The sequence below is a fragment of the Phyllostomus hastatus genome, unplaced genomic scaffold, assembly GCF_019186645.2.
Source record: "Phyllostomus hastatus isolate PE091 unplaced genomic scaffold, TTU_PhHast_1.1 phas_scaffold_93, whole genome shotgun sequence".
Taxonomy (NCBI): domain Eukaryota; kingdom Metazoa; phylum Chordata; class Mammalia; order Chiroptera; family Phyllostomidae; genus Phyllostomus; species Phyllostomus hastatus.
The window spans coordinates 16,898,985-16,920,542 of record NW_025334042.1 but is presented as its reverse complement, the minus strand read 5'-3'; the positions used below and the strand labels follow the sequence as shown (position 1 = coordinate 16,920,542).

Sequence of the window (21,558 nt, the reverse complement as noted above, 5' to 3'; positions counted from 1 at the left end):
GTATATATTCACCTTTCTTTACACAAGTGGTAGAACATTGTACCCACTAATCTATACCTTGTTCTATTGGGTTTAGCAGATACTGTCAAAGATTTCCAAAGTGGCTATATCAACTTACACTTTCACCAGTAATATTTGGTATTATGTATCTTCTTGTTCATTCATTCATTCATATTATTATTGACTCTCAGATTTTCTATTTTGTTCAATGAGTTATAATCTATACCCTAACAGGGTATAGTTTATACCCTATATGCTTATAGTTTTATTGAGGTACCATTATGTATAAGAATGGGTACATATTTGCAGTGTTTAACCTGATGAGTTTTGAACACCTGTAAAACCATCACTACAATCAAGATAGTGAACATGTCTATCAACCATGAAAGTTTCCTTGTGCTCTTTGTGACCCATTCTTCTCTCTTCCATCCCCATCCTCAGGTAATCACTGGTGTACTCTGTCATAAGAGGTGACATTTTGTAGAATTTTATATAAATGGAATCCTACACCATGTACTTTTTTTCTCTGGCTTATTTCACTCACCATGATTGTTTGGAGATTCATCCATGTTGTTGGAATATATCAATAGCACCTTTAATTACTGAGTAACAGCATGTGTGTGGATGTACCACAGATTATTTATCCATTCAGCTGTTGATAGACATTTGGGTTGTTTCCAGTTTTTGTCTATCACAAATAAAGTTGTTCCCATAGCGAAGTACCCTCAGCCTTCCTTCGGAGACCATACCCATGTGCCTCCAGGATCTGGTCACAGAAGTCAGGATAGTGTATCGCTGCCAGGCCCCTGACCCTCCCGCCCACTACCACCTTTGTCCTGAGCTTGAGATGTGCAGAGAGAATCGGGCCTCTCCTGAAGACCATGGGCATGAGGGAGCAGAACCCAGCAAAGAGACCAGAGGTTTGTTCTCATTGCAGGCCAGCACTCAACCCACTAAGCCACACTAGCCAGGGTTGGTTCTCAAATATTTTTTTAATAAATAAACAAAATCCGCTAGACTGATGCAGCAAACTAAGGTAGAGGAGAAAGGAAATTAGGGAGGTAAGAGCCCCTGAATCAGCAATGCAACCTCCTCCCCAACCCTATGGGCTAAGGCACTTTTGGGGAGATAGGTCCTTGGGGTCCTGCTACACTGGGTGAACCGGAGCGGGAGAGATTAGGGTCTCCTCTCCTAACCCCTGCATCAGGACATAGCTGCCCTTCTCACCCTCTCCTACAACCCCATCCCTGATTTACCCCTCTCATCTCACAGCATTCTAAAGGGAGGTTCGGGCATGCTCCTCCTGGAGGGAGTGGTCTATGCCCCTGAGAAAACAGATCCTGCAAAATCCTGGTGGGACAACAGCAGCCCACTCTACCATCTTCATCCCGAGGAGCCGTCTCTGGGGAAGGGATGGAGGGGACACATAGGCCAGGCTGGGACAGGGGAAGCTAGACAGTGCCTGGCGCAGGGTGACCATCAGAGCCCAGCTCAGGGTGCCCGTCAGCAGCCAGGATGGGGTGTGCGTCGGGACCCTCCCTCCGGGGGCTGCCCCAGTTGCTCCTCAGAATGGTGCCCGTCTTTTCCTCCTTGAACTGCTGTCGGTCTTCCCGAGGGATCTTCACCGCATGGTACTGGGGCACGGTGGCCTCAGGGTACCGCGCCCGCTTAAAGAATCCCATCTGGAAGAACACCAGGACAGACATGAGGACTGAGGTCCCTGGAGCAGATGCCCAGCATAGCCCAGCTCCCAGCTCCACCACCCTGGGACAGAAAGAAGCAAATGCTGCAGAAAGGAGATGGGTTGGACAGCATCTAGTGCAGTAAGTAGCCCCCACAGGTGCCACTGTCAGGGTCTCATTTACAGCAAGAGAAAGACCAGGAGGGGGCCCAAGATGCAAGGCCAAGGACATCTCCCTTGGCACCTGAAAGAGGGGACTGAAGATGGAACATCAGGACTGCTGGCCCCAAAGTTTCCACCAGCCCAAGCATTTTAGGGGACCCAACAGCATTGCCTAGAGCACAAATAAGATCTGAGGGAAAACATGGCTTCCTAGAGCCCTGCATACTCCAAAATGAGTCCTCTCAAGCCTCATACACACACACCCTGTGTACTTAAACACTGGGCAGCATCCCCTCAGGGCAGAGTTTTCTATCCGTGAATATGATGGCCTCGCCCCTTCCTAAATCATGAACATGCTGGTCTGGACAAAGTGGAAATGTGCCCCTTGCACACTCACACTCAGGACTGCCAGAGACTCCCACATGCTCAGACTGCATAGTACCTCCTTACACATTTGTCTCTGCACACTCGTGCCCAAGGAAAGACATGCATGCACCTCCCTGTACTCCACATGCTCACACTCCAAGATCCCACCCAACCCTCTGTGCACGCTCCAGGCTGTATATCCTCACTCTCATCAGCTCACCCTTATAACTGTCTTCCACCTGAGTTCCCAGGACTCACCCCACCCTCATGCAATCTCATTTCTTCACCCTGAATGTTCTGGGTCCCCTGAAGGCTGGGCACTCTACTAACACTCACACACAAACATACCCCCATACACACACATGCACACAAACAAAAATTACCCCACAGTCCCTGGACCCCCAGCTTCCACAGCTGAGGGCTGCACGGCCAGATGGGCCCGGTGATAGTTAGTGGGGAAAGATGAGTTCTGGCTGCTCCGACGGAAGAAGCCACACTGAGATGTCAAGAGGGGAGGGGAGCAAATAAGAGGGAGATGGGAAGACTAAGGAAAGACAGGGCCTTATCTCTGCTCTGCCCCCCTTCTGTAGGAGCAGGGAGCAGGGATCCCAGAGCCAGTTTCACAAAGGCATCAATCTTCTCCAAGAACAACAGGGGTCCCAACAGTCTGGATGCTAGTCCAGAGTCAAAGGGTGTGTCTGGTCTGTAGTTGGTTGGGGGTGGGGTGGGAGGGTATCCTCCACAGAGCCCCAAGGACAGCATGGTTCCCCATAGCCGAGCTGTGGCCTGGGATTCCTGGCATGACCACAGGTGATGAATGGGATACCCTGCGCCGAGTGTGCTTTTGTGTGGACGCCCAATTCAAGTGATTCTGCCCATACTCTGTTTACAAGAACGGTCCCATGGAGAATCTGGTACACACAAGGTCTGAGTTCAGTCTTGGAGGCAGGTTCCTGGGGGTAGTTCTCCACACAACAGTGGAGTAGGGGCCTGTGTGGCCCCGGTGGCCTTCCCAGCATTACCCTGTCACATTCTAGTTAAATAGACCACACTTCCCTGCCTCCACGAGTCGGCCTCCCGTGGTCCTTCTGGAAGGCCCAGACCTCACCCACCTCATCTCCCACATCCAGATCCTACTACCACACCTTCTTCTAAGGCCCAGCTCTCAAGCCATCCCTCCTCTGAACTGCCACTACACTTTCTTGACTTAGTACCTTCTGACTACAAGACCCCCCTCCCCCACTGGACTACCAAATCCCTGAGGACAAGATCTGTATTAACTTATCTCTAAAATGTCCAGGACCCGACAGAGTCCCTGGTACAGGCAAGGTAAGTGCTCAGTACAGATGCTGAGTAAATGAGGGAGTGGGTGAGTGAGAACCACAGCATGAAAGGCCACCTGCTTGACAGGGAAGCCCAGCCCCCACTGGCCCCACCCTCCCCAAGCCTCACCTTCCACATCAGCAGCACCAGCAGCGCCAGCACCAGCAGCCCTGCCAGTACAGCCAGGAGGATGACCCACCAGGGGACTCCCTCTGCTACCACGGCCACCGGATCCAAGTACACCATCACTGGGATCTGGGGAGCAAAGAGTTAATGGAGCAAGAGCTCCAGCAGGAGAGAAGAGCTCCCCCACCCTCACCTCCCAGCCCTGCAGCTCACCACTGTGGAGGCATCTCTGAGTAGCAGGTTCTTGATGGAGGACTTCACGGTGATGTTGGCTCTAACAATCACTTCCAGGGACTTCACAGCTGAGTACTCCTAAGAGAGCAGGAAAGCAGGCCCGCCTCCTAAATGCTCTCATCCCCTCACCTCCACCCAGCTCCAAAATTATAAATGGAATGGCACCCCACACAGAGGGTGTTTCTGCCCATCTGGGGTTAAGAGTGTGCTGCATTTGGAAAGGAAGGAGGTAGAAGGAGAGGTCCTAGAGGGGCTGCTGGGGATGAGGATGCCCAGCCTGCACCTCAGCAGTGCTCTCACCTCCAGGAAGGTGCTGTTCCAGAGGCGGCCCCAGACATGCAGCACAGCTGCTCGGTCAAAGCTGTAGAGTGGGCAGCTGAACAACACGCAATTGGCCGTGCCCCGGTCACAGTCCTGGGCACCAAGACAGACAGGGATATGAGCTGCTAAGCCTGCCCAGGGTCCAGCATCCTCACAAATGCGGTCACATGGACACAGTCTTCCCAGAGCCCTCATCCATCCTTCCATGAGCCCCCACACCTTGGACCCCTTTTCTCCTTGCTCCTCACTCATATCTCTATTTTCCTCAGCAGCCTAAAACTTCCCTCCTCCAGAAAGTCTTCCCAAACTAACTTTGTGGTCCAACATAGCAGCCTACCCCAAATCTGGGCTATTGGCTTTGAAATGCATGAGGAGCTGGGAGGATGGCTCTTACTTCACAGCAGCAAGTAAAATAGCTGCCCCTACTCGATGCTGATGTTACCTAATGTTGTTCCTATTCATTGAGCACCTACTACCTGCCAGTACTTAGCTCATTTAAGCTTTACAACTATCCTCCAAGGTGCATATTATTATCATCCTCAGTTTTCAAATTAGGAAATTGAGGCTCAAAGAGACCAGGTGACCTACCTTAGGTCCCAAAGCTAGCAAAGCTAGTAAGTGCGAAGCACGTATTTAAACCCAGTCCCATACCGGGCAAAGCCATACTCCTACACTAAGTCCAAACTCACTGATAAAGGAGGAGCTGCTCCAGGAGCTGCTGGGGAAGGGGACTCAGGCCCTGCTCCTTCCGGGCCTGACCTATATCCATTTGACCTAATCCCACCTAATGATCCATTTGCCTAAAAACTATGTTACATTCATCACATTTCATAGAAGAACAGCTTGAGAGTGTTTGAATTCTGTGAGTTGTCTTTTATTTTACCACTTTTGAGCAAATCAAGTACCCTTGGTCAATTGTCTAAAAGCAAGACCTTCTGCCTTAATTTGAAGCCAAAGAATTAATTTCAAAGTTCTTTGTAAAAAAAAAGGGAGCTCTGCCCTGGCTGGTGTGGCTTGGTGGATTGAGTGCTCTCCTGCAAACTGAAAGGTTGCTGGTTAGTTTCCCAGTCGGGGCATATGCCTGGGTTGCCACCTAGGTCAGGTCCCCACTAGGGGGCGTGCAAGAGGCAACCAGTTGATGGATCGCTCATGCATGCATCAATATGTTTCTCTCCCTCTCTCTAAAAAAAATTAATAAAAATCTTTTTTTTTAAGTAGGGAGTTCTTTCAGAGGAAATTAATCATGTGGAGAAGGTGAGACTCTCCATACAACAGGGAAAAACAGCAATTACACAGGTTCACCTTGCACCCAGGCACCTTCGTTTGCCTCCCGCCTGCTCTCCTGCCTCCCACGCGGGAGGGACAGGGTGTGACAGTAGAGTTCCCTCCCAGACAGATGGCGCCAGAGCTGGCCCGACTGCTTACAATCCCCTGCAGTCTCTGCAACTCCTTGCCTCTATTGCCCAGGCATATCCACACCTGCGTTTCACCTCCTGGAAACCAGCCAAATAGCCCCTTAATCTGTGTTCCCTCCACACTCTCATGCCAGCACCATTCTCAAAGGGTGAGCACAGAGCATATGCCAATTTGCTCCATGAATCCACTTAAATAACAAAACTAAATAAAACAAGCAGGAAATGGGGGGCAAAACTGATCAAAAGGGACAGACTCAATGAACCACACATAACAGACTACAATTAGAACTTATTAAAACTTAAAATGTTTTTGACATTGTAAAAATCAAACAGGTTTTCTTACACAGATTGACTTTTTTGTCGTAAAAGCATTCAAAAGAGCAACAAACAGATCTCAAAGGTAGCTAAAACCACCCCACTGGTACAAAACGTTTTCTTTGGTGTAAAGTGAGGAGATTCGAATGCACAGGTAACTGAACGCTGAACTCTGGAGGAAGCACTTGCTGGGGGTGGGGCGGGGGGGGGGGTGGACTTCTGGTGTCAGCAGCTGCTTCACAGGTGTGATGTGAACTGTCCATCACACCTCTCAGAAGGCCAGCCCCCCTGGACAACCTCCTCACTGAATGAAGCTCCATGCCCCCAGCATCCTCTCTCACCCCACCACACACCCCCATTCTGCCTGCACCTCACTTGCCCTGCCCTCACCAGGGTGATGTTCTTCTTCTTCTCAGCAGAGGACACGGGCCACCAGGACGTGCTAGGCTCCCGCTGCTCAGGAGGCTCCTGCTGCTCTTGCTGCTCCAGCTCTCGACGCCTCCTGTCCCTGCTGTCCACATCCTGGATGTGGGGATGGGGGTCCATTGAGTATCCCTCCAAACTTAACCACCCTGAGATGGCATCTCCTCCCAGCCGCCTTCCTCCTGGCCCCCACTCACCCACACATGCCCACTCCACGATGCCCTTCCCACAGTCTAACGCCCCCCACCCTGCTTCAGCAGCCTGGCTCCCACTCTGCCAAAGCCTCACCAGGTGGAGGATGTTGGGCCTGGGGGAACAAAGCCCCTTCTGCCCAGGCCCCTGCCCGCCCTCCAGCTCCACCCGCATGGGGTACAGCAGCCACTTCCCGTTGGCAATCTCGTGGGGCCACATGATGTTGAGGAAGGCAGAGCCAAGGGTGTTGAGTGACTGGCCCTGGTTGGAGACCTGTGGGCACAGAGAGTGTGAAGGGAGGGAGCAGCTCAGTTTCTGAGTGGCTCTGAATCCAGAGTTGGAGAGGACAGGGTTGAGGGGAGGGCCTCAGGAAGCACAGTTTCGACAAAGACTCAGGACCCCAGACCCCGCCAGGCACCATTCTCCACCTGTGTCAAATCCAGGAAAACCTGGAGATATCACTGGGTGGTGTGGGGAAGCCCCAGTGGAGCCAGAGCAGAGTTCTGGGGAGAGACATCAGCCCCTCCCACCATGTTCTCACACCCCAGCCAAGGCCCCAGACAGAGAAGCTTCCCTGGGCTCTCATAGCCTCCCCAGACCATCAGGTGAGATTTTCAGCCAACGACAATGAGGAAATAGTCAGATGAGGTCCCTGCACAAATACCTGCCCACAGCTGAGGTACATCAGCAGGGGGAGGCCTTGAACTCACCATATAGTAGAAGAGCCCCGTCCCATGGGCCACGTCTCAGCCTCTCCTCTGCACCAGGAAGGGAAGGAGACCATGAGGGACCACATACCAGGACACTTACCGTGACCTCATACTTGACCTTGCTGCCTACATCCCGTTCAGATCGCATGGCACTTTCACCCCGCACAACGCCAGAGAAGAAGAGCTGCTGGGGAATGGCCACCCTAGAGAACAGGGGTCAAAATGGGAACTGATGAAGCCTGGGACCTGATGGAGGGTCAGAGGCAGAGCCCAGGCCTGGGTTTGAGTGTGGCAATGCCCACCCCTCCAGTGCAGGCCCACTGGGACAGGGCTCACCCCGTGATGGACAGCGGCAGCTCAATGAAGACACGGGCCCGAGCAGAGACTGGATGTAGCTCCTGCTCGCTGATCCTGGTATGCGGGCAAAGGCAGGAGTGGGCAGCAGGCTAAGGCAATGCCTCAAAGGGTCAGCCCCTTCTAGGTGGACATCAATTCCACTGCCCCCAACCTTATCCCACACCAGCCCCACCAGGCTTACGTGGCCAGCAGCAGCTCCACCTCCAACTCCGTAGTCTCAATGGTGATCCCTGAGGTGCTGAGGATGAGGTAGAAGGTGATCTAGGCCAAGGGTGGAGCAAGATTAGAGTCAAGGGAGGTCACAGGCTTGAGGAAGGCCCGGGGTTAGAGGTCACTTAGATAGGGGTAAGGGCAGACGTGCCAACCTGGGCACCTCTCTTCATAGGGTTCCCCAGCTCACACTCGACATGGGAGGCATTCTCATTGGACACGCACAGTGGCTTCTCCTGGAGTGGGGAGGGAAGGAGAGGTCAGTTCGGATTATTGGAAACCCCCAAGATCATGCTCCCCTGCCCAGGTCCTCACCACAGAGTCCAGGGCCCGCACTCCTGAGTAGTGCAGAGAGGCTGGGAGGCTGACCAGGAGCTGTGCTTCATGGGCATCATCCCCATCAGCCTGGGGCTGTGCTGGGTCCGAGGGCAGATTAGTGACCTTCAGCTCCAGGCCAATGAATGGCTGCCCACTCAACGCAAACAGGGCTGTTGTCCCATCGGCATCCCTGAAGGGTCAGATCCCACTCACTCCAAGATCAGAACACCTTCCCCTGTCCTGCCTACTCCTGCCTCCCCCACCCACCGCCCCCCAGTGAACGCCACTGGCCTCTACTCCCTGAGCCTCTGCTCTCACCAGGCCAAGCCTCAGGTCTTCCCCATGTTCCAGACATCCACACTGGGAGTCAGGGGACCTCCATTCTGGCCCCGGCCCCACCACTGACTGACCTTGGACAAGTAACTTAACCTCTCTAGGCCTCTGTTCTCCATTTATGAAGTGGGACTGATAATAATTCCTACCTCACGGGGCTGTGAAGACTAAACAGTGAGATGTACTTAAATTGCACAATATTATATGTGGGGTAAAGGATTGTTATTCCTTGCCAGGGGAGCTCTGGCAGTGATGGCCCCATCACTGACCCCTATCTGCAGTCTTCTGAATTTTCAGCAGATCCTCCCCAGCCTTCCATCCTCCTCTGCAGGCCCCACCCCTCCCTCTGCCTGGCTTCCTGAGAAGCTTCCTTCCATTCCTTGAACTCCTGCCTTCCCACTCCACCGGCTCCCTCACCCCCCTCACATGGGCAGAGGCTGGAACTCCATGTCGCTGACCCGGGCACAGAAGCGGGCATGGACCAGCTGTAGATTGCTCTGACAGATCTTATCTTCACCACAGCCTTGCTTCAGGAAGTGGATCTGGGGAGGGATTTGAGGAGAGGGTCATTCCTAGGGGGTGAGCAACGGGGCAACTGCCACCAAAGCATATGGTGGGGTAGAGCATCACAGGACTGCACAACCTGGGTTCAATCCCCAGATCTGCTGCTTACTGGCTGTGTGATATTGAGCTGGTCACTTAACCACTCTGAGCTGTGTCCTCACCAGTAAAATGATGGGAGTGTTATGATGCCATGATAGGGACTAGCAGGCTGGTCCACAGCAAGACCACATTTCCCTGGACTTCCTTGCATGTAACTGAGTTCCAGATCCAGAAGGTGGAGAGAAAGTGGAGTGCTACTTCCAGACTGGCCGTGAGAACCACATAAGGAGCTTCATGCTCCCCTCTCCCGGGCGAACAGGACAGGCATGGTCTTAGTACTGAGGAGGCCACATTTATAGACAGCAGACCTCTATCAGCCTGGGGCCCTGGCTAATCACCTGGAATCAAGGAGCACTGCTCCCTCTGACTAGGAACACATGGTCCTTCGGGCCTTTCTCCATGTGGGGGTCTAGTTGTTATAGCACTTGGAGATGTGAGGAACTACTGGAGAAACATGTGAAAGAACTCTGTGAGCTATGAGTCAGTGTCACTGGTGAGGGGTTATAATTGCTGCTCCTCCCAGCTCCTTCTTCTGGGCTAAACCAGAGCCATTCTCACCTCTGCCCGCTGGGTGCTGGGCTGGTGGGCATTGAGAATGGGGGCTACTGGGAGAAGCCCCTGGCCAGGAACCTGTCGCCGGAGCCGGGGGGTCTGGAGACTATAGGAAAGGGTCACCACAATGGCCCGAAGCTTGTCTTTAACATTCTCCTGGAAAGGGGAAAAATGGAAGGGATACAAGAACAATCCTCAGGCCCCAGCCAAACTTAAGACAAACTCTGAAACCTGGAAAGAAGTTTAGGGAAATGATGGACAGAAGTGGAGAACTGAGCAAAGAGAAGGGAGAGCAACTAAAGTGGAGAAGGGAAGAGACCCACGATTAGGGCTTTGAGAACCAGATGTGACAGGGGACCCTGCCATCTCCATCTCCAGGGAGCACAGAACTTGGCAGGAGACATACGAAGGCAACAGTCAATAATGGAGCCTTCCCAAAAGTCGAGATCTCAGAATGAGGTGTGAGTGTGTTAGGGAAGAAGCTAAGAGGAATCAAGGAAGAGATCATGCAATGACAATGACCCTCAGAGGCCAAGGGGTCAGTGTCCACCTGTAACTGAAATGTGGTGTCTCCACAGACTCGGTCATGCTGGTGTTTCAGCCACACGGTGCCTGAGGCCTGGTGCTTAGGGTCATCGGGGCCACGGCTCAGGAAGGTCACCCGGGGAACCTGGCCCCGGAGCCTGCGGTCTGTGTCCCCGTCTAGCACATAATCCAGGGCTGTGGCGTATGGGGAGAGGAGAGGAGACAGTGAGCTGGGGAACTGCTTCAATCTGACCCTGTACCCAGGGGCCCTTCTTTCCCCTGTGAAACCCAACAGGGTAGGAGACGGGAAGGGGACCCCACTCACCCACAATAGGGCTGTAGCTGCTGGGGGTTGCAATGTAGCTGAAACAAACCCTTAGGTCCACACTGTGGAGGGGCAAAGGGTAGCTCTTGAGTCAGGCAAGGCTTATGGGCCACGCCCACACCCCTACCCTGCCCCCTCCTGATCCAACAGTCAGCCCCGTTGCCAAATGAGGCAGGGAAATGGAGAAGGGAGAGGAGTTTAGAGGCCCTGGATGACCTCACCCAGCCTCCCTCCCCCCTGGGTGCTCCCTCACCAAACCAAGTGGCCACCAGCACAGTTGGGCTGTTCTAGGTCGATGGCTCGTGGAGAAATGGAGACCTCATGGGAGACATGGAGGACAGGTCTGGCCCTGGGAAATGGAGAGTTAAGGGCACAAAAAACATAAGAACATGAGGCTGAGAAACTGGGGGGTGGGTGGGGATGGGCTCTTCAGCATCAGATTTGGCACGAGTGGGCTCGCAGACTCAGGAAGGGAGAAGACAAAGGAGGGGCAGGGCCTCACCTGAAGAGCACTGCAGTGTCGGCCAGGGAGCCCACCAGCAGGTCAGGGTAATGGTTCCCGTCCACGTCCAGGCCGCCCGACAGAGAGTAGCCAAAGCTCTTTACACTCACGGCCTCGCCCTCCAGCACCTGCAGGACCTGCCTGTCAGTGCCCCCACCCACCACTCAGACCTCTGCCTCCTCCCTGCCCTCTGCAGCCACGCCCCCCATCCCACCCACGCCCACTCCCTCAGCCCAACAAGCCCCCTCACCTGGGAAGGTTTGACAACAACCCCCAGGCTGCTCCCGTGGTAGATAAAGACTTTCCCGTCCCCATCAAAGGGAGCGCCCACTGCAAAATCTGGGTGAGCAGAAAAGGCAGTCGGGCTGGGGGCCGGGGTGACAAGGTCCAGGCCCCAACTTTCCCTCCATCACCTAGTTCGATGTCATATGTGCTCCATTTCACAGAGGCCACTAAGTCCCAGGGGCCTTGCACACATCATTTTTAATGCCCTCAGCTGCTCCCTGCAGATACCACCAGCTCAGAAAAGTTAGGTAACTCGCCCAAGGTCACACAGCTGGTAAATGGTAAAGTTCAGGTGTGAGCCCCGATTGCTTCTCTCCCTGGGCCCTCAGAAGAGCTCCTCGTGACCTTTGAGGCACTTCCTGCCCCTGCCCCTGCCCCTGCCCCTGCCCCTGCCCCTGCCCCTGCCCCTGCCCCTGCCCCTCCTGAGCCTTTCCAGTTCCTATCACACCTGGGAAGCCATCTTGGTTGAGGTCCCCAAGGACAGCCAGACTGATCCCAAACATGGAGTCGGGGGTGCCGCTGAGCCGAAGAGGGGAGACCCCAGCCCAGTGACCCCCTTGGTTCAGGTACACATACACAGCACCCCCCAGCTCTTCTTGGCGCTCAAAGAAGTAGGGAGCACCCACTATCAGGTCTGCCCAACTATGGAGAAAGAAAGACAGTCAGTGCGGGGGCCTGCCCAGCCAGGAAAGTCAGGAGGAGATGCCAGAGACCCCCAGCCCCCCTGGACCCAGCTTCTCCCAGCTCCACTCCCCTATGCACACTCACCCGTCATTGTTCAGATCAGCTACAGCCAGCGAGTAGCCAAAGCCAGAGGTCAGGCCCTCGCCAGACAGCATCACTTCGGGCACCAGGCGACTGGCACTGTCTTTGCGCAGAATGACCACAGCCCCCTTGTGGTTGGCCCGGGGGGCCCCTGCCACAAAGCTCAGCTCCTCTGCACGCACCAGACCCTTCCCCGAGTCGATGGAGAAACCTGGAGGGGGGTGACCTCCCAGTGAGCACTCTCCTTAAGGCCCAGGAGCCAAGGTGTGCCGCAGGCCCCGCCATCCCCTCCTCACAGGTCTGGAGCCAAAGATGCAGGCACCTCCATGTTACCACCACCACAGCTGACTGTTCCTCCCCCTACAGAGGCCTAGCAGCCCCCCACACCCAGAGACTGGAGTTTGGCACAGGTAGTGCAGTGAGGTCAGCCTCGGGGACTGGGAAGGAAAGATAAAGGCAATGGCTGAGCAGCCAGACGCTGGGCAGGAGTGAGCGCACTGGCAGGAGCTGGGGCGGGGCCCCACCCCTACAACTCCCAGAGAACTGCTCTCCCCTCTGCACACCCCGGAGGCCCCTGTCCTATCCCGTGCACCTTCTTGGCCCCCACTCCCACCATCCTGGCAGGGAGAGGAAGTCCTCACATGGGTGGAGGGAGACAAGAGGGAGTGGAGAAGAGCTTGATTCACCCAAATTTCTCTCAGGCCTCGTTCCTCCCTTCTCTGCAGTAGGATGCAGATGAGACAATGACAGGGACTTACCAACACGCCTGGACTCTTATCCAGCATGTGCCCACCATCCCTCCCGGAGAAAATGTCCCCCTAGAAGTCTGGCCTCTTTCCTCCCCAGCGTGGTCTCTGTCCACCTGGTTCTTTCTCCATGGAGACCCCTGTTCACAGCCCCTTGGGTTCTCCCCCTTGGGACCTTTTCTTCTCAGGTCTGGTCACTGGGCCCAGCTCGTCTCTGGGTGTGTGGGGGGGTGGGGCAGAGCAGGAGTGGAGGGGAAGCCAGGCCAAGCCCCCAGGGCCCAGGAGGACGTGGGTGGGCGCTTACAAACCTAAGTAGCTATTCAGGGCCAAGTCTCCGGCTGGTCCGGGGAGCCGGTCAGCGGGGTCCAAAGTTTTATACACCAGCTGGTCAGGGTCTGAGCTATCAATGTTGGTCACAAAGAGCAACCCTGTGGGGGTCAGGGGCAAGGGGAGGAGAGAGACACCAGGGACAGGACATCCAGAGGAGGGGCCACGGAGTGCAGAGACAGAGCCAGACACAGAGGCACGAAGAAGAGGAAGAGGTTGAGAAAGAAAATGAGAGAGACAGAGGCCAAAGGGAGGAGAACAGAGACAGAAAGACAGGGACAGAGACGGAAGGGTGGGAGCGTGGAGAGGGAGGACAAGAGAGAGGAGCAGAGGGTTAGAGTGACTCTGGGCCAGGAGAGGTCCCTACCAAAGTAGCTGTTGGCAGGGACCGGGATGAGGCGGGGGTCCTGCTCCTTCTCACCCCCCGCCTCGTAGGGCCCGTCGTCCAGGTGGGCCAGGTCCGCTGAGCCCTGCGCACAGAGCTCCACCCTGGCGGTGCCTGCAAGGACAAACCTGTTAGTGCCCAGGGCAGGGAGCTCGGAGCACCCTTCAGTCCGGATGCTAGTTAGACAGTCACACAGGGAAGCCACTCCTCTCCTCTGCAGCCCCATCTCCACCCGCCCCCCGCAACTTCTGGGGTCCCACAGACTTGGCACACACTCACCGAGTGTCAGCTCAGCCAGCAGCAGCGTGTGGAGACGGGAGTGGGAGTGATGAGGTGTGGCTGGGGTGTTGGCAGGGAGGACCGGCCGTGCGTGTGGGGCTCATGCCAGCGTGTGGAGGAACACTCGGCCATGCGCAGGAGAGGAGGTACCTCCATCCATGCATGTGCTTGCACGACGGGGGTGGGAGGCATGGCAGTGCCCCAGGACTACATGGCAGTGAACGTGTGGGCATGCTTGGCCGCGTGCTGCCCTCTGAGGTAAGAGGACAGTTTGGTGCCCTTCTGCCCTCCCAGAGGAGTGACTCACCCTTCCAGTTATAGGTCCCGGGGGCCCCAAAGAGGAGGTAGTGGCTGTCGGGGGAGAAGGCAGCGGCAGCTCCCTGCTGGCAGAACCCAAATTGTTCATGGCCCTGGGGACGCCCCTCACAGAACTTCCACTCGCCACCATCCAAGTCGTCGTGGGTGGCCAGGTCCTGGCTCAGCACGAAGCAGCGACCAATCACGTCCCTCGTCTCCAGGATTTGGCCTACTCGCTGCCTTGCCTCATATCTGTGTGCGCAGGTCTGCAGGAGACAGAATGAGGAGCCATGCCCCCGGGTGAGCCAGGGACCTGCCCGAGCCACACTGCCCACGTGCACACACTTGACAGGTGCTGTTTCGTGTGCACGCACCACACACGCACAACACACACACATGACAAACCCCTGTGCGGGCACTGCCTGAGCTCCACCACCAGCGCAGTGTTCGTCAGCTAATTCACAACCCACTACCCCACCGGCACCCGCTCCCTTGCCCTGGCAGGAAGAGGTCCGTGTTCCGCACTCCGTCTGTGCACACACAGGCACAACTAAGCCAGCACACGCAGCTCTCGCGCCTCTACGGCCACACCAACAGGACCACTTTGGTCCTGTCTCTGGCCCTTTATGTCATTGCCTCCTCTGCCAAGAACTTCCTCCCCGTCCCCACTCTCCACGTGTCTCTTATTCTGGAAAGCCCAACTCAGTCGCCCCACCTCAGACAGCCTCTCCCCCCACTCTTCCTTCAGACTTTGACAGACTGAGGACTATACCGCTCACTTCACACTGACCACACTCTGTCCCACGGTGACTTGTACTGATAATTGTGTACTTGTGCATATTGGTGAGACGATACACAAACACACACACAGAAAAGGAGAGGATGAGACTCTGCATATGTGCAGTAGGCTATTTGAGTTGCGGACCAAGCGTTTCCCTGTCTTTATTTTTTTTTAAGATTTTATTTATTTATTTTTAGACAGAGGGGGAGAGAGGGAGAGAAACATCAATGTGTGGTTGCCTCTTATCGCACCCCTACTGGGAACCTGGCCCACAACCCAGACATGTGCCCTGACTGGGAATTGAGCTGGTGACCCTTTGGTTCACAGGCTGGTGCTCAGTCCACACACCAGCCAGGGCTTCCCTGTCTTTACATATCCTCTCTCAATAACTAGCACAATGACTGATGCTTAAAAGGTTCTCAGTAAGAGTGTAACAAGTGGATGGATGGACGAATGTTTAGATGGTTTAAATTTATAAGGGGCCATATCGTACACTTTTTATCTCTCCTTGAGGTCCTGGGAATCAGACCATCATACCAAATGCCCAGCCTGTGCTCTGTAAGCACATCCGTCCATATGCACATGTGCACGCACACACACACACGCACACCACCACCCTGGCATACAGCCACAGTAGTGGCACTCACCACAATTTTGCCTCCAGGCCCCTGGCTCCGAACACTCACTCCCAGCCATTGGTTCTCCTTGCTCTCCTTCTGCACATCAGCTGGAGGCAGGACACTGGGAATTAGGGGAGGGGAGCAGAGGCCAGGTCCTCTCCTCCCCTCCTCATTTGCTGCCACCACTCCACTCCCACAGGGCCCATACCTCCCTGATCAATGTCCACTCTGTAGCAGTCAGTCTCCTCCAGGCTCAGGGGGCAAGCGAAGAGACCTCCGGTGCGGTTCGCCTGCTGCCCAGGCAGAGCCAGGGCCTGGGGGGCACCCACCAGCAGCCTACGTGATGGGGTAGGGGAGGAGTTAGCAGCCAAAATGCTCCCATCCCCCAGAGCTTCCCAGGCCCAACACCTTACTGCCACACAGTGTTGAAGGGCTACAGACAAGGACCCAAAACCCTTTCCCAAGTCCTGACAAGGGCAGGTTAAGGGCAGATTGCTAACTTGGCCACGCAATCATCACAGTACATATGCTCGTACTGCAGACACACACACACACACACGGCAACCCAAGCATCCTGGTCAGCACTGCTAGTTTGAAAGAACCGCCTGTCCCAGCACCTGTTCCTGACCAGGCCTTTCCTGCCACTCCCTGGCCCCATCCCCAAGCTCTGCCCCCCTCCACAGTCCTGTTGAAACCTTCCCAGAAATGCCAAGAATGCTGGAAGCGAAAGTAACCGGAGCCCAGACTGGCACCACAAGGTGGCCCAGGGATCAGCTTTGAAGGCCAAGCAAGAGCCTAGACATAGGCCTGCTTCCCCCACCAGGGAACCTGTCAGAGACCCCGCCGCCAGCAAACCTGCCAGCCCAGGTTTGCTGGCGTCTATCCGTCACTCCAGGCAGCAGCAGGATAGGGCAAATACCTCATCTGATCTCCAGTGTTCCCTCTATTCTCCCCTCACCTCCTGAACCCCCTTTTCCATCCTTTCTTCTCCTCCCCACAGCTACGATTTTCCCATTCCTCTCACCCCACCCCACTGCCACCCCCTCCCAGTCTTCTCTCCTACCTCCCCCTCAGACGCTTTCCCAGCTACAACTTTCTTGGCAGGACAATTTTCCATAATCACAGCCAAGGCTTCTTCCCTGAGAGGACTGTGCTGGGAATGGAGGCTGCCTGGGTCCCTTGAGGCTGAACCCTCAGGCCAGCAGTGGAGGAGGGGTGAGATGAGGCGATTGTCACCCAGCTGGCTACAAGGATTCTCTTTTTGAAGAATGAGAGACTCAAAAGTGGCAGCAGGGCAAACGTCAAGGCCTCTCTCCCACACTGCTTCCCTCCATCCCCCCTCCTGGGGGAGGGGCCCAAAGCCGTGTGGGGCAATACTGCAGCCAGGCATCTGTGGGGCACTGTGCCATTTCTGTTGGGTGGGGGGTGGAGGGAGGGCACAGAGCCACTCTCCCTTCCCACAACTCCTCGCCTCTGCCCAGCTGTCATCCCTTGTCAGAGCCAATGTCAAGAGAGAGACCAGGGGCGGGGGGAGTAGTGGTAGGGAGGAGAGCGTGGCATGCATTCGGCATTTGTTAACAACTATTTATTGAAAACCTATCTGCCAAGCCCTATGTCAGGCACTGGTGAGGCAAGGAAGGAATATTCATTCAGCACCTACTCTGGGTCAGGGCCCAGGCTGAATGCCAGGGACATGAGGAACTTTATCACTCTCCACCTAGGTGCTGGGCTAGGCAAGCTACGTGCATTATCTCAACCTTCACGACAATCCTATGTAAGGCTCCTTTTCTGGTCTTTCAAAACAGGACACTCAGAGACGTTAAACGGTATGCTGGGATTCAAATGCACGTCTGTCTAAGTCCAGTACCCGAGCCTTTCCACCACAGCCAGTGACAGGCCATGTTCCGAACACTGAGACTCCTCCAGAAATCCAGAAAGAGGTGGTTCAGTTGGTTGGAGCACTGTCCCATACACCAAGAGGTTGTGGGTTCGATTCCCTGTCAGGGCGTGTACCTAGGTTGCAGGTTCCATCCCCAGTCAGGGCAGATACAGGAAGCAACCTATCAATGTTTCTCTCTCTCTCTCCCTCTCTCCTCACCCTCTCTCTCTCTCTGCCCCCTTCCCCTCTCTCTAAAATCAATAAACATATCCTTGGGTGAGGATTTTTTAAAAAGAGAGAGAAACCAGGCAGCACAGCCAACCTTCAGACAAGTCGGCAGTAATGCCAACACAGAGACAGCTGTCTCTTAGCGGGGGGAAGCTGTCTGACTCATCTCCGTGCTCACCCCCTAGGAGGCCGAGCCACACTTCATGTGGACCCCCAGAGGCAGGCAGTGTCTCAGATGGTCAGTGCATAGCTGAGCACCAGGAGAAGCTAACAGTCAGTGTTCACTGTTCACATCTCCTCTGGAAGTCAAGAGGAGAGAAGAGGGGGAGGAGAGGGGTCCGCAGGGAGGAAAGAAGTTGAGCACATGGATCCACCCAGCCCCACCCTTGGTGAGCAAACCAGCCCATGCTTCCTGGAACAAGAGTTCCCACATGCAGCCTCTCTGGTCCCTCCACCTCTGCCCCAGCCACACACTTCTTCCTGGCTTTATCCCACGGTCCCCAGATACTCCAGGGCTCTAGACAGAACAGTAGCCACAGCTACTAGGAGAGAGAAAAGACAAAATCCTATTGGCAGCTGAGGGCAGAGGGACTCCCTGGGAGCTGGGCTAAGTGAAGGTGAAAGAGAAGTCCACAACCACTACACCTCTTAGTTCTCCACTCACTCCAGGCTCCGACCCAAGTCCAGCCCCCTCTGTCTCTCTCCTCTGGGTGGCCTTCTGCGAACAGTGCTGGAACTGAATGAAGGCTGGCTCAGCTTGGGAGTGCTCTAGCCAAGCCTTTGAATCTGGGCTTGCTGTAAGGTGCTGAACCTATTCTCTAGGTCTGTGGATCCCAATACAGGAATTATAGCATTCACTATGGGCCCTGCACTGTTCTAAGCATTTTACATGCTGGAGAAGGAGATGTGGAACTCAAAACCTAGGGATAAGCAAGGTACTTGGTCTCCCACAGGCCAAAAGGCAGAAGAGCGCCCCCTGCTGGAGCAAAACCCGGGGTTAGGCATTCAGGCCCCTGGGGGAATGCCCTCAGCTTGGCTCCGGGAGACAGAGTCAGGGGCCACCTTCAGAGATGAGGGGGAAATGACAAGAGACCAAGCTATTAAAAATAACCTAGAATTTGCCTAGAAATAGCTTAGAGAGTTCAGCATGTCCTAAAAAGGCCTCCGGTTCTGGAACTCTGGCAGATGGGGGAAGGGGGAAGGGAGACAGATGAGGGAGGAAATAGACAGAAGACTAAAGACGACATGAAGTCAGTTGCTTTCGTGTTTTCCAGACTTCGGGGGACCACTGACCCTGCTCCCTGATGACAGGGATAATAACGGGAAAAAGATCAGAGCTAGCCGCCCCGCCTCCCTGAGCAGGAAAAGAGAAATGAGCTCTTGTCACTACCCTCTGCCCCCAGGCCAATAGTAGCAGGGAGAAGACAGTCCCTGTGGATGGCATTGATCCCAGTAATGGACACTTAGTGTGGCTTAGGCTTGGCCTAGGAGAGAAAAGCTCTTTGGCAGGAGGAGGTGGGAAGCTCCCTTCTTGTCTCCCTCTTTAAAATCACCCACACAGCCAGAGCAAACAGTACACAAAGCACCATGGTCACAGGCCCCTCACAAGTGTGTCCTTCTCCTATAGGTCCTGACCTGATTAGAAAATAACCAGAATTGTCCTCTACCCCTCATTCCACCCTGCCTCCCGCTGCTGCTGAGATTCCTGGAGCTGGAAATTTCCTGAGGAGGAGGAAGGGGAACAGCCTGGCCAGCATCCTTCCTGGATCTCTCTCTCTGTCTCACTGCTGCTACACCTTTTGGGGGCTCTGTTTCCTGCCACTCTCTCTCATTGAAACACCTAGTACAGGTTGCCAGACCCCGCCAGGTTCTCTCCCAGCTTTCCAGTGGTCTCCAGCCACCGAAGTAGCAGGTCTCTCCTGGCTTCCCAGTGTCCTGCTGCCCTGATCCCATCCTATAGCAATGCACTGGCAGGAAGTTATTTCTGGAGCCCACCCTCTACCCCTCCCACGGCACCTTTAGCCTCTCTGTCCTTTCCCTCTCTTCCTGTCCCAAGCAGAGACAGCATGCTCAGTCCTCCTCCCTGAGGGAATTCGGCCCTCTGAAGAAGAAGGGGAGCATGCACCCTGGGACTGGAGCCAGGATGCAAGTTGGGGGCGGGGTGGGGGGGAGCAAACAAAGATAGCCCCTGCCAAGGCAAGAACTGTGCTCTACAACTCATCCTCAAAGCAAGAACCTAGCTCTCGGGGTTGAAGGGTACCCTCCACCTGGAAATAGATGGGGCAAGGCTCCAAACTGGGGTGCCGAATATCTGTGGACAGCCAGTCTTCGTGGGGTTCAAAGACTGAGAGATGAGGCAGGGGTGGGGAATCCAGAGGCTCGGGCACAGGGACTCTGGGCGGGCGCGGTGACTCACCAGCTCTGGGGTCGGGGCTGTAACTGCCGGTGCAGAGCCACAGAGAAGCCGAAGAGGCTCCCCGGCTGGCCCTCCTTGCGCAGGGCGCCCATCACATCCAGATTGAAGGCGACAGCCCCCGGGGAAAGCAGTCCGGCTAGAAGGGTGCCAAGAAGGTAACAAATCCCCGAGAGGCCCCCAGGATCGAGGCCCAGAGTCCTGGCCATCGGCGAACCCTGGGCGCGCTCCCCACGGGCGCAAGGAAACTCGTAGCGCCCCGAGCACCAAGGTCTCTCAGGCCGGTGTTGGTATCGAGTCCCGCTGATCTTCAGGGGTCTCCCAATCCTTCACCGCTCCACTGCCCCAAGCACGCTGGCCGGACTGCTGCGGGCTCTCCGCATCCACTGGGGCTCCCGCCTCCGCCCCCTCGGGCAACGCCCCGCCCCGCCCTCCGCCCGCCCTCCAGCTCCGCGGCAGGTGGAGGCCGGCGCGCGCGGAAAGATGCCCAGGCGGTCTGCGGGAGGAGAGACCTGGCCTTGCTCCCAGGTCCCCCAGCCCCGCCCCAGCTCCGCCCCACTGGGCTCCGTGCTCCTCTTTTCCCCTCACTCCTGTGGGTGTCCGTGAAGGGTGGAGGCGGCGCCTAGGAATGGGGACTAGAGAGGGACTGAAAAAGAGAAAAAGATGGTAAAGAGATGAGAAATGGATGAGGCTAAAGGAGTCTGGGAAGAGAGATAGGCACACAGAAAGAGAGGAAATGAAAGGGGAGCGGTCTCGAGCCTGGGTCCTATTTGGCCCCTTAGCCCTCCCTTCTCCCCCTGGTCACATGGAACACTTCTCACACTGCTCGACTCAAACTGCTTCCCACCTCTTCCTGCACGACGCTCCCAAGCCCAGCAGTGACACCTGGTCTGCATTCAAGGGAAGAAAGGGAAAGACTGGCAAGAAGAGAGAGAAAAACTCAGCAGGCCTAGGGAGAGAAGCAAAGGAAGCAGGTAGAAAGAAACAAACAAAAAGGAAAAGAAAATAGATGGAGAAAGAAAGGCAAGAGTTTGATCAACAAGAGATGGGAGAAAACAAGAAAAACATAGGCTGGGAGAAAGGGGGTGCCAAAGGAAGGCAAAGATGAGAGACTGGACCCAAGAGGCAGAGGGATGGGAAGGATGTCTCCAGCTCCCAGACCCTTTCCAGGACTGCGCGTTTCCCACCCACCTAAGGGCAGAGGATGGGAGGGGACAGAGTCCTGGGCTGGCCCAGGCAGGAGCTGGGTGGGGCTTCGCAGGGATCTCCAGGGGGACCTGTAGGCCTGTCCCTGTCTTCTCCCTTCCCCCAGGCTGAGACAGAATCAAAGGGAGGGGGGACATTTCCAACTCTCTGCTATTTATAACTCCAATCCAGAAATGGGGCCATGGAGAAGAGATAGGAAATAATTTGGCACAAATGGAACCTCACTTGCTCCCATCTTCCCTTCCTAGATATCTTTCTTGCTGGGTGGTGATCTTGTGTGTATCCCTGTGTCCA

General features: G+C 55.3%; 1 protein-coding gene across 5 annotated transcripts; it reads right to left on the bottom strand.

Annotated features, from left to right (window-relative positions):
• Positions 1-973: 973 nt before the first annotated feature.
• On the bottom strand, positions 974-20,467 carry ITGA7 (integrin subunit alpha 7). Of its 5 annotated transcripts, XM_045829599.1 has the most exons (27): positions 20,062-20,467; positions 15,747-15,874; positions 15,566-15,645; positions 14,148-14,403; positions 13,598-13,675; positions 13,158-13,277; positions 12,107-12,314; positions 11,787-11,980; positions 11,304-11,392; positions 11,054-11,181; positions 10,805-10,900; positions 10,552-10,613; positions 10,252-10,421; positions 9,708-9,857; positions 8,913-9,028; positions 8,151-8,343; positions 7,991-8,071; positions 7,807-7,886; positions 7,605-7,679; positions 7,369-7,471; positions 6,655-6,831; positions 6,334-6,465; positions 4,193-4,306; positions 3,872-3,970; positions 3,662-3,787; positions 2,593-2,705; positions 1,473-1,682 (listed from the first exon to the last, which is right to left on the bottom strand). In XM_045829599.1, exons 1-27 carry the CDS (start codon positions 20,265-20,267, stop codon positions 1,622-1,624), a joined length of 3,435 nt encoding a protein of 1,144 aa, XP_045685555.1. In that variant the 5' UTR covers positions 20,268-20,467; the 3' UTR covers positions 1,473-1,621. The 5 variants fall into 5 exon arrangements, with proteins under 5 accessions (XP_045685554.1, XP_045685556.1, XP_045685557.1 ...); XM_045829598.1 differs by lacking the exon at positions 2,593-2,705 and having other exon boundaries at positions 974-1,682; XM_045829600.1 differs by lacking the exons at positions 2,593-2,705; positions 13,158-13,277 and having other exon boundaries at positions 974-1,682; positions 13,544-13,675.
• Positions 20,468-21,558: the final 1,091 nt, after the last annotated feature.